Source organism: Natrix helvetica, assembly GCF_964273705.1.
Source record: "Natrix helvetica genome assembly, chromosome: 1".
Taxonomy (NCBI): domain Eukaryota; kingdom Metazoa; phylum Chordata; class Lepidosauria; order Squamata; family Natricidae; genus Natrix; species Natrix helvetica.
The window spans coordinates 292120020-292139204 of record NC_138548.1 but is presented as its reverse complement, the minus strand read 5'-3'; the positions used below and the strand labels follow the sequence as shown (position 1 = coordinate 292139204).

The following is a 19185-nucleotide window of genomic DNA, read 5'->3' as shown; positions in this document are numbered from 1 at the left end:
GAACCTTACTCTTTTCACCATTGAATTTCATTTTATTAGATAGTGCCCAATGTTCAAGTTTGTCAAGATCCTTCTGTATCTTAAGCCTATCTTCTGGAGTGTTGGCTATTCCTGCCAGCTTGGTATCATCTGCAAATTTGATGAGTTCCCCATTTATTCCCTCATCCAAATCATTGATGAAGATGTTGAAGAGTACTGGGCCTAAAACAGAGCCTTGGGGTACTCCACTGCATACTTCCCTCCATGTAGATGCAGTTCCATTGAGAACTACACGTTGAGTGCGGTTGGTCAGCCAGTTACCAATCCATCTGGTGGTGATGCTGTCTAACCCACATTCTTCTACTTTATCTAGTAGTAGGTTATGGTCTACCTTATCAAAAGCCTTACTGAAGTCCAAGTAAACTATATCAACGGCATTCCTCTGGTCCACTAATTTTGTCACATTATCAAAGAATGCAATAAGATTAGTCTGGCATGATCTGTTTTTGACAAATCCATGTTGGCTTTTGGCTATTACTTTGTTTGCTTCTAGGTGTTCGCAAATTCGTTGCTTGATTATTTTTTCCAGAATCTTTCCTGGTATTGAGGTTAGGCTGATAGGTCTGTAGTTTCCTGGATCTAATTTTTTCCCTTTTTTGAAGATGGGAACCACATCAGCTCTTTTCCAGTCCTCTGGTAGTTCCCCGGTGTTCCAGGATCTCTGAAAGATATAATTCAGTGGTTCTGAGATCTCGTCTGCTAGTTCCTTCAGAACTCTGGGGTGTAATCCATCCGGTCCTGGTGATTTGAACTCATCTAGGGTAGACAGGTGCTCACTTACCATTTTCTTCCCTATTTCAATTTGTGTTCCTAATTTTGTGGTGCTGCTTTTGATAGGTTGGACTGTTTTATCCCTTTGTGTAAAGACAGATGCAAAACATGAGTTAAATAGTTCTGCTTTCTCCCTGTTGCTTGTCACCTTCTTGCCACTTTCTCCTAGCAATGGACCAATTGTTTCCTTAACTTTTTTCTTGTTTTTAACATGTTGGAAGAAGCTTTTTTTGTTAATTTTTACTTTTGTGGCAAGCCTTTCTTCATTGTGAGCCTTAGCTTTCCTCACTTCATCTTTACAGGCTCGGGCTATTTGCTGATATTCTGCCTTAGTTATGTCCCCCTCCTTCCACTTTTTATACTTACTTTTTTTGTCTTTCAGTTTGTCAGATAGTTGTTTATGCAGCCATGCTGGTTTCTTTTGGGAGCTGTTGTTTTTCTTCTTCATTGGTATTGTGTTAGACTGGGCTTTTCTAATCTCATTTTTCAAAATTTCCCAAGCTTCTTGAGTTGTTTTCCCCTCGAGGATTCTCATCCATGGAATTTTTCCCAAGCTCTCTCTAAGTTTATTGAAATTAGCTTTCTTAAAGTCCAAGACTCTAGTTTGACTTTGTTCTACTACTTGTAGAATAGATAGCGTAGTCTCTGGGATAGCTCAGAATCCCAGTTATAGTCTAGATCAGAAAAATCTGCAGAAGCTTTGTGACCGTGGCAATTAGCACTGGAATATAAAATCGGAGTGTCTTGAAGTGTTTGCCGACTAGATGTTATTATTTTGGAGTCTGCAAAATATAAAGTGCATCTTGTTAGTGAAATATCCACTCCAGTGTCATTTACAATATCATAAATTAAAAACATATTTACTTACCATTGCTGGGAGGTAATGAAGCATCATTAGCTGTTTCACATACTGTCCGGTAAGTACTCTACACCTCATTGTTAAAATTACAACACACCATGCTGCAACCGTGCAAAACGGGTCTGAATAAAAAAAATTCTTTATCATAACCCTTGCAACAAGGTTTGTTGCATTCTGGTGGCTGGGTCTTGTGTCAGAGCATGTGATGCTGGCTTTTGCTGTTGCTTTAAAAACATCCTTGGAATCAGAGGTTGCAATCTTCAAGAGATTGCTGGAATTAAGGGGGCTACCTGCACAAAGTTCCCAATGACAAGTCCTTGTGCCTTGCGCATGCCCAGAATCACAGGGGGTATGACATGCCCAGGCATGTCCCTGGCATGCCTCTTGCACATGCGCAGAATCACAGGGGCTGGGTGGGTGGGTGGATAAGGCATGGCGGGGCATGTCCCAGACAAGCCTCTTGCTCATGCCCAGAATCACAGGGGGTGGGTGGGTATGACATGCCCAGGCATTTCCCAGACATGCCTGAACAAGGCTTAACCTCTGCACGCAGCCTGGCAGCTTGCCTCTTGTGAACATTTTAATTCCTGTTAATATTCCTTGTCTTTTCCTGTAGGTGGTCTTCAAACGGTTACATGAGTATTTGAGGGTGCAATTGGCAAAATATGTGTCTTTAGATTTTACAAAGGTAAAAACCAGCTGCAGGGTTTAAAAGGGCTGTGTTTCCCCCCCCCCCCTGGTCTTCGAGGAAATATTTTTAAAACCTCCTAGAAATAAATACCTTTTAGAAAAAAAGGTGGGTTAAATGCAGGCCCTGTCTCCACAAAAACTAAAACCAACATTGCCTAGAAATAAATACCTTTTTTGGGGGGGGGGGGAAATGGGGTTAAATGCAGGCCCTAAGAGAATGATTAGAAATAAAAAAACATTTTGTTTATTTCACAACCCCCCTTCCCCTTTAATGTCCATAGAATTAGTCTAGGGTTAAGCTAATCATGTACCCAGAGGCTTGGAATCTTTCTTGATGGGGTTAGGTTCAACATGTCTTATCTGAAAAAATAGGGCTAGGACCTTGCACGACACCTTATCTGTTAGGGCTACTCGTGCTTATCATAATGGGCTTAGGCCAATACAACATATCCGGTTAGGGTTATGACCTTGTGAATCCTGCGCCACGTGAGGTCAATTATGCACATCACAGCCGGGGAGGAGGGCTATGCACGTCATATCCGGAGGGTGGGGGTTGTGCACGTCACTTCCGCTAAGGGGCATGATCTGGTGACGTAATCAGCATGTGGGTTTGTTTCTGCAGCACAGAAGATCAAGGATATAAATACTGATTATATGTATGATATTGAAAATAAAAATAAATAAGAAGGTTTATTGCAAGGAATAAACTTTGCCAGATTCAGAATCCAAGTTGACAACTTAAAAAAAACATTAATTCGTAATAAATCTCATCTGCAGAGGAAGTCACAAAACAGATAGAAAAGTGGTATCGCAAAGACCAAAATAGAGGAAAGAATTAGGGACAAATGAAATAGGAGTAACATAGAGTTGCACAACAACAAAGCATCTACCTATAGATCGAAACTGAAACTCAGGAAAAATAATAATTATATCTCAGAAAGTCTGTGAAAATGAAAGAAAGGAATAGGATAAAAACAAGAGAAAAATGTTCTATAACATAACAGCAACATCTTGATCCAGCTTTCGTGCTTAGAAGTTCCTTATCTTCTAAAGTAATACATACTTTTTTGTTGTTTGTATTTTTTAACCAGCAAGTTGAAGGCCAGCAGTGGGTAGTTTCATTAAATGAAACTTGCTTCAATGTAAGTCTTAAAGATCTTTTCAATGGCACAAATATAGGCAGCTGTTCTCTGGTCCAAGCCTAGATTATACTTTGTGGCTACAGTCATGATTTGCTGGAAAATAACATATAAACATAAGCAATGTGGAGCTAGTATTCTGGTCTGAAACCAAAACCTAAAAAGTAATTATTGAATAAAAATGGTACCACTGTAAAAGTGACAATTATTTCAGTAATGCAGCAATGGATATTACAGACACACAAGCATAAAGTAAAAAGTCTATTGTATGAAAAACAAAATGATTTTTTAAAAGACAGTGATAAATGCAACCCAGAAATACTTACCTTGGCTGAACGTTCCATGGTGAAAGCTAGTCCAGAATGAACAATATCCTTCTCTGAGGCACCCTTGAAAAAAATACAAACTTAAGAAAAATACTGTATATCATTCTATTTTCCTATCAATGTTTAGATTATTTCTCACTTTTGTTTTGCAATGTAATGGACTGAATGGATTTGGAACCATGGGTTGTAAAATACATACAGTGTATTGGTCCCAACCTATCTCAGGTCATTGATGTGAGAACAAAATCAGTCCACAGATGCTGACTTGCCAACCTAAGACTTAACAAAACCTTTCTTATTGCATTGGCAGGCTGTTTCAGAGACCTTCTTCTAGATCAGTGGCCCCCAACCTTTTGGGCACCAGGGACCACTTCTGTGGAGTTTTTCTGTGGACTAGAGGGGTGTGGTTTTGTGTGCTGCCTGCATTCCGTGGATGGGGCTTCACTTGTTTGCGTGACCATGTTGCTGGCATGCCACAGACCAGCAGTTAGGGAATCCCTGTTCTAGATAATGCTGTCTTGGGTAAGGGCCACCCAGTTGAATTACCTGTGGTAATTAGGCCTTCTTTTATGCCTGTTAAGAAAGTGGCTTTCTAGGATGTCATCCACCTACAAATTGGATTCTTGCCTCTCCTGGCTTCTTTGGATAATTGGAATGGGATGGGGTGAGGAGCAGGTTTATACACTAGATCCAGGAGATGGCGAATGGTTTCATATATGAAGATTCAATGCCCTCATTACCAGAAAGAGATGTTGGTTCCTTCCATTCTTGGTTCTATATGTTTTAGATAATTACCTAACATTTCCTTTTTGGTGAAAGTTGTGAGGAATGAAAATCCCCATGTGACTTCATGAGAAATACAGTGCCCTAGGCATTTTTTGTTTAAGAGAATGCTCCAAAAGGGAAGGGAAGGGGAGTTAAATATATAACTTACTGCTATTCTAGCTTGAAATTCTGGTGTGGGTATAATAGGGATACTTCCACAGCTTTTCCCAAATTTTTTCTCCAGACTTTGTTGCACTGACATCAGCAGATGATAGTTAGAATCACGCTCATATTTGAAAGTAAGACGCCCATAGCTGACATGGTTGAGATTCTTCAGCCATTCAAAAAAGGAAACTGTCACACCACCTGCATTTATGTATAAATCCTGTCATGAAGAAACAAATAGTTTCAGTCACTTGATGAATTTTCTGTAAGAGAACTCTGAGAATGTTATAAATTCATATAAAAAAGCAACACAAAAATTTAAAAATAACGAACACATTGTTGTTTGGTTTCTACTTACTGACAATGAAAATGAGCTCAGGCACCTGTATTACAATACATTGATTATCTTGTAATGCGGAAGATAAAGAATACCCAACTTTACTGCAGCACAGAAATTTATTTCCTGTGCTGTGGATGAATGATAATACAGACTTCAAAAGCCTAGACATTTGCCCCTTCCCTTTTTATATTAGCAACAGTGATTAAAAATACTGAACAATTTGAGGTTATCGTAAGATTAGGAAGTCAGCCATTCAGAGTCTCTAAATAAGTAAACAATTATCACTAGATGGTTTTTAAAAGGGGAGGGGGAGAAAAAACAATAGGAGGCAAATGAAGTAGTGTAATATCATAGTCACAGGGGGGAAAAAACTAGTGCCAAATGTCACTGGGTAGCCAAAAACCAGTCACAAATTTCTTGTTTTATTCATACTTGTACCAAATGGTAGGTTTCAAGTTCTGTAAACTTCTGAATATACACTGGTTCTTAGAACAGAAATTGCTTCCTGGATTGACCAACTGAAAATATTTTAGGTCAAATGAATTATGGAAAGCCCCTACAACATGTTGTTTAGTACTGTTTGGTCAAATACAAATACAGACATTTTCAGCAACACATTTTAGGACAATACAATGAAAACATCTTGCCCACAACATAGCAAGGGGATTGTGCTATTCTATCTCTATCTCCACTTTAAATAGATGCATTTGATCTTTTTTCTCCCCTTATTAAACAACCATTGCACACTGAGGCAAAGTTTTCAATGAACTCTTTCTTAGGACTCCAATAACTCTTTCTTGGTTAGTCATCACATCTTCACATATTACATCAATGTAAATGTACCTCTGTAGTCACCTCTGCTATTTTCCCATCTGTTCACAGATTGAAGAACAATTTGTTTGACATTTCTTTGCTCTAAACAATTTGTACTGTCTATGAATATGGACATTATGCTGTTCTTTTAAACACATATTCTTTTAAACACAGAACTTGGGGCCCCAAATACAGCACCAGTGTTTTTCTTGTCATTTATAAGAGTCCTACTTGAATAATTGAATTAGTTATGGGGAGAAGGAAATTAGCTGCAAAGCAAAACACAGTTTCCATTTACTTTTCATGCCTAAGAGGAACAGATTCCACAAGCTTACTTCAAAAATAAAAATGATGTAATGCAGACCCAAAATTGTATTTTAAAGTATACACACCTCAGGAAAAAATTAAAATAAGCAGAGATTATGTAGAAAATCATAAAAGAGAAGAATAGAGGAGTTCCCAGCAGACATTTTATAAGAATACTCTTAACATTTTCTCAAATGTTCATATATATACTCTCAGCTAAAAAAAGTTGCTGGTTCTTGATGCATGCCTACTTCCAATTCATATCCTTGGGATACTTGGGACTTTACCTTATTGCACAGTGAGAATTATACTTACTCCTGTATTTGGCCAGCTATGGTGAAACTCAATAATGAACCTAAGACAACCTCAACATTAGCGAATGCATATATTCTTTATTTCAGTCCAATGGACTACAAATATTTATATTCCACAGGACAAGATTATGACATTATGGACATGGTTTTAATTTTACAGTTCACATTAAGGCTAATTTATATAGAATACAACACAAAAATAAATGTAATAAAATAAAGTCATATACTTCTATTTTAACCTCATTTTGCTACCAATTCAAAATTAGGAATTAATATACAAACAGAGGTAACATTCAAAAATCCATACAAAAAAATGCAAGTTGCCTTGTGTATTCAACTTTCGTTAGATTGCTCTGGATATTTTCAATGTACTGCAAAATCCAGTCACATTTAACTGCATTCCCAAAGGATTGTCCAGTATTCCAAGGTGCTACAAGGTGGACAACGCCCAACAACAATCTATAAGCTAGAGGCCCAAATAGCAGAGCATGGGCATTAATGGAGCCATCATGTTTGCAGACATACCGGAAGTACAAGGATTTTTCTCTGCAAAAAGATGTCATGAGCATCTGGAGTTGTAGGGCCATTAGCACCTTCAGCAATAATCTGTGAGGCATGACAAAGATAAAAGAATAAACCAGAATTATCACAGCTAAAACACAAAGTCTAATTATATGTGATATGAAGTAGTGCTTTGTCTTATTTAAATCTCCTGCCAATTAGTTTGGTTGGCTGATTCTACTTTATATTTTGAGATGAGAAAAATGTCTCTCTATTTTTTTTTAGTCATGAGTGATTTTAACACACTTTGATATCTTTCTTCATTTACTTTTTTTCTAAGCTAAAATGTCTGTCTGTTACATTAAAGGAGAATATTTGTAGCTCAGGATTAAAATTAGAGACCCCTCATGTCTGTAACATTCTAATTTTCTCTCATCATGCAAGTCATAATGAGTTACCTCATGCATTTTTACAAGAGTTAAACACAATCCTCAACATATGACGGGTCACTTAGCAACTGTTTGAGTTACAACGGAGCCTTCCAAAAGCTATTTATGATCCAGTTTCGAAGTTACTGCCACTGCAGCATTCGTGCAATCATTCGCCTTTACAATTAACCGCAGGGACACTGAAGCACCCCACCCCATCTATCTTCCCCTCACTCCTCCCCAATCTTAACCCCACAGGCCTACTTCCTATCCCACTAGGCACATACCCTTTTCCCCATCCCCATATTTTTGGAAGATATCTGTAGTAACAGATATCCCTTATGTTAGGCAAGGATGGTAGGTCGCTGCACCACAGTGTCCCTGGCCGCATGGCTCCATCCCAGAAGTGGGTGCCAACAGCTACAATGAAACAGCAACTGAACCATCCCTGCCAGTGGCTTTCCTCCCACTGGTGGCTTTACCTATTGCAGCAGTGCTTGCCCCAGCCTTTGCCCATCCCCCATTGCCAGGGTTGGATTTATCCCCCCCAGCCCCCTGCCCTACGTGGAGCACCAATCTTACCAGTCTACAGTTGCCAGGGATTTTGGCCTACTGTCCAAGGTGCTATCAATTAGAAAAAGAAAAAAAAAATCCACTGGAGTCCATAAGATGGTGGGGAAGAACTTTAAAGGAGGAGAGGAGGGAGTCACACACGTCTCAAACATTGCAAGGAAGGAAGGAGAATTCCAAACTTCTTTCTTGCAATGTTTGAGGTACCTCTGTGTGTTTGTCTATTCTCGAAAGACGTCTCCTTCATCTCTTTAAAGCATTGGGCTTTAAAGAAGGCGAGGGGCAGGAAATCAGGAGTCAGAATAGAGCTCAAAAGTACTTCGAGTTTATTCCATGCAACCTATACATACGAATCTGATCTACTAGCTGTCAAGGCAAATTCACGCCAGATAAGAGTCAATGGACTTCAAAGAGGGCTGACATTAGGTCTCTTACAGGGGTATAGTGATACCAAATTGATGTGTTTGATTCCCGTCCTCAGCCAGGTCAGTTCCTATATCGAGGTGGGAATTGTGCATATGCACTCACACACATACATATATGTCAGAGATGGGTTGCTACCGGTTTGCACCGGTTCGAGTGAACCGGTAGTGGAAATTGGGACTGGGTCCCCAAACTGGTAGGGGCAGCAGGCTGGCCACACACCCGAACTGGTTCCCTGGTCGCCGCTGCTGTTGCAGGCTTGTTTTTTACTAATTTTTTCATGTTCTGTATGTGCACAGAACAATTTGCAGTCAACTGCCCATACGCGCGCAATACACATTTGGTGCACACGTGCGAAGCGAACCAGCAGCAACACCAGCAACAACCCACCTCTGATATATGTGTCATACACTGTAAGGAGAACTTGAAATCTGGACTGGTGTGGCTGAAGCTTCCCATTCCAACCAAGCTATAGTTTCTTTTCCAGCCTCCTAGTGTTTGTGCTGCACTGCAACACCCTGTCCAACTCACACACGGCCTGCACCAGGCCTCCTCTACCATCCCCTACTCTTGAAGCAACCCTGCACTGGGACTCCATTCACTTAATGATCCATATTATTGGTTAATGACCGGTTCAATTGGTAGCGTAAGTTTTGGGGTCGTGGATTAGAAGGTCAGAGATTGTGAGTTTGAGACTGTCCTTAGCAAGGAATGCCGGCTGGGTAACCTTGGGCGAGATACTAATAAATAAATTAAATTAAATATGAGTGTGTCTCAAACACTGCTAGAAGAGAGAAAGAGAACTTGAAGTCATCTTCTCCCTTCTTGCAATGTTTGAAATGTTTGTGGTTGTAAGTCGAAGGCAGCAACCAGAAGAATGCATGGTGCTCAATACACAGACAGCAAATATTTCCCTGAGGGCAATTAAATGTCCTTAGTTTTATTTTAGACACTTTCTTACTGATCTGTAATACAGAACTTACTATTTTTCATTTTTCTAGTCACTGCATATTGGAACTGTCTTTTTCACTGAAGTATCAGATACATCAATAAAGGTAGTCCTCGATTTACAACAATTCATTTAGTGACCACTTAAAGTTACAATGGCACTGAAAAAAGGGACTTATGAGAGTTTGTCACACTTACAATCATTGCAGCATTCCCAAGGTCACATGATCAAAATTCAGACACTTGGCAACTGACTCATATTTATGACCGTTGCAGTGTCATAAACTTTTTTTGCGACCTTCCTACAAGCAAAGTCAATGGGGATATTAGATTCAATTAACAACCTTGTTGCTAATTTAATAACTGCAGTGATTTGCTTAACAACAGTGGCAAGGAAGTTTGTATAATAACAAATGTTTCACTTAGCAACAGAAATTTTGGGCTCAATTGTGATCATAAATTGAGGACTATCTGTATATATTTTTTATCATCAATTAACCAGGCCTCAGCTTTTTTTTCTTACTAGAAACAAGACTGATGTTTATGAGATTAAAAATAACTGTCTCTAAACAATACCTTTGCTTGGACACGATGAGCGTTTGCCTTTGTAAGCTGTTTCTCAATAGCAGCAGGAATAAGGATATCACAAGGTACCTCAAGGGCACTGCCCTCAAGTTTCTTAGCCTTTGGAAAACCAACAATGGTGCCATGTTCCTGGAATAAAAACATCAGTTAGCCAAGCCAAGAGAGAAAAAACAGGGAAGTATGTTTTTCACTAATATTTAGTGGTCCATCTGTGCCGGAAATAGGCTAGAGCCTATCTGCATTGGATTATTTTTAGAGAAAAAAACTCACCAGTACCTCCATATACAGGTAGTCCTCAAGTTACGAAAGTGAGATCAAAATTTATGTTGTTAAGTGAAACATTTGTTAAGTGAGTTGGCCCATTTTATGACCTTTCTTGCTATAGTTGGTAAATAAATCATTGCATTTGTTAAATTAATGACATGGTTGTTAAGTGAATCTGGATTCCCCATTGACTTTGCTTGTCAGAAGGTCAGAAAAGGACACTGCAACCATTATAAATGTGAACCAGTTGCCAAGCATCTAAATTTTGACCATGTGACCTTAGGGAGGCTTCTTTGATTGTAAGTGGGAAAAATGGTCATAAGTCACTATTTTTAGTGCGATTTTAACTTTGAACAGTCACTAAATGACTGTTTTAAGTTGAGGACTATTTGTATTCAGCATACTTGTTTGTAGTGTTGTAGTTCACTGGAATCAATTCCATCGGTGTTATAGATGGCACCATCTACTTCTTCAACGCATATACAGCATGCTCCATTTCGCTGCAGGTATCGCATTGAGTGAAAACCTACATTGCCAAATCCCTGTGAAAGCAAAATTGGGAAAACAGAGCAAATTTTCAGTCAGCAACAAAACACACATACACTATCTTGACTAAGAAGGAAGATCTGCTTCTGCTGTGAATGTTCCCTTGACTGCTGGCAGAACTCAGACATTCCCAGTATATTCTGGTATCCTCTCCAACATTTGTAAACACCTCCAATCTATATCTTCATAGATAGAATGCCCTCCTCTCCCATTCTCTCATAGACCGGAAGTCAGTGGGATTTACTCTTGTCTCCTCAGCTGAGGCTTAAGTTGAAATAAAGGTAACATCTGTTCCAAAGGTGATATTTTCTCTAGATAAATTATTACGGTAGCTTTTTCTTATTGTACTTGATTTAATTTCTTTTTAGGTCTCTTTATGATTTTTGCTTTTGTTGTCTGTTTAACTCCATTACAGTATTTTCCTATGGGAGATACTTCTAACTTTTCTCTGTAATTTCATATTTTCAGTTTTAAGTTCACTCATCACTAAATGTTTTCCAAATAAATACTTAAAATGAACAATAAATGTTTAGCTTTCCTTTTTTCCTTTTAACAATAAACATTAACATTTATTTACCTCTTGAAACACGGACCTATCTCTAAAAGAAGGGGGCTCATTTCTCTAGTCATACATTTAATGTTACAAGTTCTGGAGGTGACTCTACTGAACTTATTTCATTGTTACTCAATACAATACAATACAATACAATACAATACAATAGTAGAGTTGGAAGGGACCTTGGAGGTCTTCTAGTCCAACCCCCTGCCTAGGCAGGAAACCCTATACCGTTTCAGACAAATAGCTATCCAACATCTTCAATTTCTTGTTCTTTTACTTCCCCATAAAGACAGTGGGATCTGACACAACAGTGTCGGGAGTTGTAAAAAAGACACCAGGTAAACAGATAACTCTGGAAGATAAAGTGTCAGCTGCAGTAACTACCAAGCAGCTACATTAAGGCAGCATTGACTCTTGATGACTACCCAACTGGGGCCCATTCCCCACAGGGGGGCAATTTGATTTTTAATGGGGGCAATTTGAACCCTGTTTAAACCAAGTTAATGTCCTTTTAGGCTTTCTCCAGGTGAGTACAGTTAACTTTTTGAGTAAAGTAAGAATTATATGGGGGGAGGGGGGCATCAGGATTTTAGAAACGCTTAGGTGGAGCATGGCCAAAAAAAGGTTGAGAACCACTGCCCTAGACAAAGCCCTGCAGTTCTCTGGGCAGGATTTCAGGAAAAAAACCTGCTTGTCAGGCATTTAAGAATTAATTGCCCTATCAAAGGAAATGTATTAGATATTTATCCAGGCACAATTAGTCAAGTTGAAGAATAATTACATCTTTAACAATCATGACAGGTTTTAAAATGTGCTTTTTTAAAAAAAAAATTTTTTGGCAATATGTTTTTATTATTCTATTTAGCTTTCATACAAATGCTCTTTGTTTTGACACTGAGCATTACAAGTTCGATGGTTAACAAACAGAAAAGCTCAATGAACTGGTCCATGTGGCATTGTTTCCCCATGTTAATTTACAGAAAAGAAATTATCTAGGTCCTCAATTAACTCCAACCCAATCATGCCCTGTCAACATGAATCACAGTCCTCCATCCCCATTATATTGGCTTTATCTCGTTCCTAGTTTTTGACCACATCTATATTGGCACAAAAGTATTTTCTCCATTTTCCAACAGTATATACCCCCAAGATGAATAAAATCTGTAATGCTATGTCATTCATTGTTTTGGCACCAGTCGAGCTATACATGTAATTAGAAGTATGCTTTGGAAGTATTTCCTCACCAGTCACTAGCCAATCTCCTTTTCCATTATCTCTCTCTATCAGGAGAGAAATTTGAGACAACCATGACCTGGATGTCTGAGAACCTCTATAGACATTCCTCCATCGGACATTTTTCCTTTCACCTCTGTTACCTCCCCAAGCCCTTCCATTTTCAAGCTGAATTTCTCTCCAGGTTAAATGAAAGTAAAGCTCACCACAATTTCACTTAAGGAAGAGTAAGAGGCATTTTTCACTATTTTTAGAACACATCTTAAGATGCAGCAGTCCTGCTTTTTCTCAATAATTGACTCTAAAGCGAGAGAAAGTGCTTATTTGCCATTTTCCCCAACTTCTCCAGAACTCAGCAACTACCAAACCTAGTTAATTGTGCCATCATGGCAGAGGCTGCCTTCTCTTTTTTGATTTTTTTCCTTTAAGTTTCTTTCTTTCATATTAATCTAGTTTGGGAGATGGGAAGAACAGAAAATCACTTCCGAAAAGATAGGTTTTTAAAATGAGATTCATCTTCTGTAGTGCCCTAATTAGTGGATGTCTTTCCTGCTTACTTGTGATAGTCAGAGGGGAAACCAATAATGCTGTCTATAAACTAGTAGCATGCTCAGAAATCAAGAAAAACTTTTCAACTGACATAATAGAAGGACAGGAATTGGAAATAGGATGCAGTTAATTTTTCATTGCATTATTCTGTGCTGACTCAAAGATAGATGGTATTTTAATTCAGTAGTGGAGAAAAACTCTGAGAAATAAAAGCAAAGCTGACAGGCATAAGCAAAGTTTCTTCACTCTTCAGGGTACCTGGAATAGCAAACCACAAAGGTAGGATAAAAATCTATTAAATACATGTGGTCCTTGACTTACGACTACAATTGAACCCCACATTTCTGTTGCTTACTGAAACAATTTTAAAGTGAGTTTTGCCCCATTTTACAACTTTTCTTGCCACAGTTCTTAAGTGAATCATTGCAAGTGCTGACTTAGTAACACAATTGTTAAGTGAATTTGGCTTCCCCAATGACTTTGCTTGTAAGATGGTTGCAAAAGGGGATCACCTGACCCTAGGATGCTACAACTGTCATAAATATGAATCAGTTCCAAAGCGTCTGAATTTTGATCACATGATCTTGGGATGACACAATGGTCATAAGTGTGAAAAAAGGTCATAAGTCACTTGTTTCAGTGCTGTTGTAACTTTGTGCCATTTCAGTGCCATTGTATTGTTGAATGATCACTAAGCGAACTGTTGTAAGTCGAGGACTACCTGTAACTAATAAATAAAATACATAAACTGTTGTTTCTTTATACTACTGCAGGATGTAGAACTTGTGGGGGAGGCTTCCACTAGTTAAAGAAAGACTTTAATTCCAAGTGCTGAAATGATTATTTTTAAAAAATCTAAGTCTAAAAATGTTTTTTGTTGTTGTCACAAAACCAGGCCCTGTTGCCTTTTCCCCTATTTTATCTGTAGAGGAAGGATGTATGCTTAGATTAGTTGTAACATTTACATTCTTAATGAACTTTGCATTCATTAAAACATTCATTGTTCAATGAACTTTAAAAAAATCCAATAGAAAACAGCAAAATACAAAGATGACACTCACTATAGAACTTTCCAATAAGATATCACTATAGAACTTTCCAATAAGATATCAACAACTAAATCATATTATATGATGAATTCCAGTTTAGATTTAACCATCAAGAATGGAAAAGTGAATTCAGGTGGGAAAGAACTCATATGGAGGTCTATGGAGATTCTCAGTCATCCAGGTCATGGTTGTCCCAAAGCTGGTTTTTCAAGAGGCAACTGGTCTTTCTGGTTTTCCTTTGAACACGCTTTGCTTCAATCAGAGTTGAAGAAGCTTCTTGGATGAGAGGTGAAACATCTTAAAAGAAAAACCAGAAAGTCCAGTTGCCTCTTGAGAAACCACCTTTAGGAAAGAACTCACAGTAACTCAGCTCTTCCACTTTTAGCAACTGCTTGTATACTGTGCCCCTCCTTGATTTCTTTGACAATAGGAGAATAACAATCCACAAAGACTCCCAAAGGATTTGTGGGCCTTCCTTCCAAGTTTAATTTTCTTGATAAGTTAATTATAGTAAGTGAAGCATTTATTGAGGTATTGCTCAGCAAACTCAATACAATAGAGGTGACTTAGAGATAGTTACTTATAGAACTTCAGCTTTGTCCTGCTTGCCAAGTTTTCCAATGTAAGGCAAAAATTGCTTTGGGAGAAAGACATTTTTCTTTTCTTTCGTAAGAGAGGTTGGCAAACTTCCACTTTAGGAGAAATATATTAACAAGAGAGCCATTCTGAGAGCGAGCTGATACTCAAAAAAGGTACAACCCAAGTAAAACATTGCTTCCATTAAACAATATTTTGATGATATTCTGATCTAATATACATTGACACTTATTTATTACCTCAGAGTCACAGTGTCTTGATTAAAAAGCTGGCCTATTACTGAGAAAAATTCAAGTTAAAAGCAAAAGACATTATGAAACTTATGGAATTTTATATTTTGATCAGCTACTCCCCTTTCAGCCTGCCTAACCTACTTCATAAGACCACACTGAGCATGAAGCAGATTGGAGGGCAAGGAAACATTTAAGCTCTTTGGAGAACAGGTAGGAGAGTAATCTCTAAAATTCATAGGGTTATAAATGCATGTAACATAGATGTGTGTGTGGGTAAGATTATCACTCCTGCTGTCAAGCAAAACCAAGCATGTAATAGTGATTGTCATACCATGTGCACGAATCACACAAGTGGCAAGAAAATAGGGGCAGTCAGGCATAATACAGGTTATGTAGACAGTAAACACAAGGTCAATCAAAATGGACTCAAATGTCTATATACCAATGCACAGAGCATGAGGAATAAACAGGGAGAATTAGAAATTCAAGTAAAAGAGGGCAGATATGATATTATTGCCATTACAGAAACTTGGTGGGATGAAACTGACAAATGGAACATACAGCTAGAAGGATTTAAATTATTTAAAAGAAATAGACCAAATAAAAGAGGAGGTGGAGTTGCACTATATATAAGAAATAACTATGTCTCTACAGAAATAGAGCACAACAATAATGAGAACTATCTTGAATGCATTTGGGTCAATATTAAAGGTTGTGGGGGAAATGACATTGCCATAGGTCTATACTACAGGCCACCCAACCAAGCAGAGGAAGAAGATGAACTTTTTGCTAGTCAGCTAACTAAGGTATGTAGGAAGCACACCACAATAGTAATGGGAGATTTTAACTACCCTGACATCAACTGGGAAACAAACTCTGCACCAAGTGGAAGATCCAACAGGTTCCTAACAAACCTAGCAGACAACTTTGTTTTCCAAAAAGTAGAGAAGGAAACAAGGGGATCAGCCATACTGGACTTAATTCTCACTAACAGAGAGGAAATGATAGAAGGTGTTGAAGCCATAGGAACCCTGGGGGCAAGTGACCATGCAATATTGGAATTCAACATTATCCAAACACAAGTAGTAGAACAAAGTCAAACTAGAGTCTTGGACTTTAAGAAAGCTAATTTCAATAAACTTAGAGAGAGCTTGGGAAAAATTCCATGGATGAGAATCCTCGAGGGGAAAACAACTCAAGAAGCTTGGGAAATTTTGAAAAATGAGATTAGAAAAGCCCAGTCTAACACAATACCAATGAAGAAGAAAAACAACAGCTCCCAAAAGAAACCAGCATGGCTGCATAAACAACTATCTGACAAACTGAAAGACAAAAAAAGTAAGTATAAAAAGTGGAAGGAGGGGGACATAACTAAGGCAGAATATCAGCAAATAGCCCGAGCCTGTAAAGATGAAGTGAGGAAAGCTAAGGCTCACAATGAAGAAAGGCTTGCCACAAAAGTAAAAATTAACAAAAAAAGCTTCTTCCAACATGTTAAAAACAAGAAAAAAGTTAAGGAAACAATTGGTCCATTGCTAGGAGAAAGTGGCAAGAAGGTGACAAGCAACAGGGAGAAAGCAGAACTATTTAACTCATGTTTTGCATCTGTCTTTACACAAAGGGATAAAACAGTCCAACCTATCAAAAGCAGCACCACAAAATTAGGAACACAAATTGAAATAGGGAAGAAAATGGTAAGTGAGCACCTGTCTACCCTAGATGAGTTCAAATCACCAGGACCGGATGGATTACACCCCAGAGTTCTGAAGGAACTAGCAGACGAGATCTCAGAACCACTGAATTATATCTTTCAGAGATCCTGGAACACCGGGGAACTACCAGAGGACTGGAAAAGAGCTGATGTGGTTCCCATCTTCAAAAAAGGGAAAAAATTAGATCCAGGAAACTACAGACCTATCAGCCTAACCTCAATACCAGGAAAGATTCTGGAAAAAATAATCAAGCAACGAATTTGCGAACACCTAGAAGCAAACAAAGTAATAGCCAAAAGCCAACATGGATTTGTCAAAAACAGATCATGCCAGACTAATCTTATTGCATTCTTTGATAATGTGACAAAATTAGTGGACCAGAGGAATGCCGTTGATATAGTTTACTTGGACTTCAGTAAGGCTTTTGATAAGGTAGACCATAACCTACTACTAGATAAAGTAGAAGAATGTGGGTTAGACAGCATCACCACCAGATGGATTGGTAACTGGCTGACCAACCGCACTCAACGTGTAGTTCTCAATGGAACTGCATCTACATGGAGGGAAGTATGCAGTGGAGTACCCCAAGGCTCTGTTTTAGGCCCAGTACTCTTCAACATCTTCATCAATGATTTGGATGAGGGAATAAATGGGGAACTCATCAAATTTGCAGATGATACCAAGCTGGCAGGAATAGCCAACACTCCAGAAGATAGGCTTAAGATACAGAAGGATCTTGACAAACTTGAACATTGGGCACTATCTAATAAAATGAAATTCAATGGTGAAAAGAGTAAGGTTCTACATTTAGGCAACAAAAACGGAATGCACAGGTACAGTATAGGTGATACCTTACTCAGTAGTAGTAACTGTGAAAGGGATCTTGGAGTCCTAGTGGACAACCATTTAAATATGAGCCAGCAGTGTGCAGCAGCTGCCAAAAAAGCCAACACAGTTCTAGGCTGCATCAACAGAGGGATAGAATCAAGATCACGTGAAGTGTTAATACCACTTTATAATGCCTTGGTAAGGCCACACTTGGAATACTGCATTCAGTTCTGGTCGCCACGATGTAAAAAAGATGTGGAGACTCTAGAAAGAGTGCAGAGAAGAGCAACAAAGATGATTAGGGGACTGGAGACTAAAACATATGAAGAACGGTTGCAGGAACTGGGTATGTTTAGCTTAAGAGAAAGAAGGACTAGGGGAGACATGATAGCATTATTCCAATATCTCAGAGGTTGCCACAAAGAAGAGGGAGTCAAACTATTCTCCAAAGCACCTGAGGGTAGAACAAGAAGCAATGGGTGGAAACTAATCAAGGAGAGAAGCAACTTAGAACTGAGGAGAAATTTCCTGACAGTGAGAACAATTAATCAGTGGAACAGCTTGCCTCCAGAAGTTGTGAATGCCCCAACACTGGAAGTCTTTAAGAAGATGTTGGATAGCTATTTGTCTGAAACGGTATAGGGTTTCCTGCCTAGGCAGGGGGTTGGACTAGAAGACCTCCAAGGTCCCTTCCAACTCTACTATTGTATTGTATTGTATTGTATTGTATTGTATTGTAATCTTATTATACCATATATTTTCATAGATCATGGTCTTTTTTTTTCAGAAATATAGCATGATCACCAAATCAAACAGATATTCTGAATACTCAGAATCTTCTTTTTCTTAAACAAGTGAGGCCCCAAATTCAAGTAATATAAAAGGCAGCAATAGACATATGACGGCACTGTTCATAATGCTAACACATTCCAAATCCAAACTAATTAATCCAATCAGTGCAGGCTGTGATTGCTCTCTAGCCATCAATGACAAAAAAGTATAACCAAAGTAATGTAAAAATATACATGAGAAGAATTTTTCTTATTCTGTACAATATAACTACCCAGATGGAATATCACATAGGCTTTGTTTAGGGTTTATGATCTCTTTATGAGACCCCTAGTTGCTGGTCAGTAGCTGCATCATATTGGAAGTGAAATACCTGTAAGCAATACAGTAGAAAAGAAAATTATATTTTCAGGATGAATTCTACTCTCCGATACTTTAGCTGAGAACTGTACATGATGATAAATATCACTGCTGCCCCCCCCCCACTTCATAGTGAGCAATTCTGGATACCATTTAGAGTTAGACTTAGTCAGAGATTAGCACTATAGTTTAAAATTGCCTAATTTGATGCTCTATAACAAAAAGATTGGAGTTAATATATTGAAGTTACCAACAAATTCAGCAAGTTTATAAATATGATGTTATATAATTGTACTATAAGAAAGGTAAGAAAAGAATGCAAATCATGGCTTTTGGATCTCCTTTAACATCTTTATTAGTAATGACCTTTTGAGATGTCCGTGTTTTTCTCTATAATGCAGTAAAGTTGGGGGCGAGGGCGGGGGCAGAAGCACATCAACCTTACCCCCAGGATAAACAGAAGTATATGTGCACACATGCTGCC

The 19185-nt window shown here is 38.4% G+C and overlaps 1 protein-coding gene across 1 annotated transcript in view; it reads right to left on the bottom strand.

Annotated features, from left to right (window-relative positions):
• Positions 1 to 1452: 1452 nt before the first annotated feature.
• Positions 1453 to 19185, bottom strand: part of LOC309398659 (glutamate dehydrogenase 2, mitochondrial-like) — a gene marked incomplete at its 5' end in the record, with an annotated part of 31068 nt that continues 13335 nt past the window's right edge. Inside the window, 8 exons of the mRNA XM_081965755.1 lie at positions 1453 to 1791; positions 2827 to 2975; positions 3423 to 3594; positions 3825 to 3887; positions 4759 to 4974; positions 7053 to 7133; positions 9974 to 10111; positions 10651 to 10788. Of these exons, the coding sequence (XP_081821881.1) occupies positions 3481 to 3594; positions 3825 to 3887; positions 4759 to 4974; positions 7053 to 7133; positions 9974 to 10111; positions 10651 to 10788 (750 nt within the window). The 3' untranslated portion in view covers positions 1453 to 1791; positions 2827 to 2975; positions 3423 to 3480. The remainder of the gene's footprint in view (positions 1792 to 2826; positions 2976 to 3422; positions 3595 to 3824; positions 3888 to 4758; positions 4975 to 7052; positions 7134 to 9973; positions 10112 to 10650; positions 10789 to 19185) is intronic.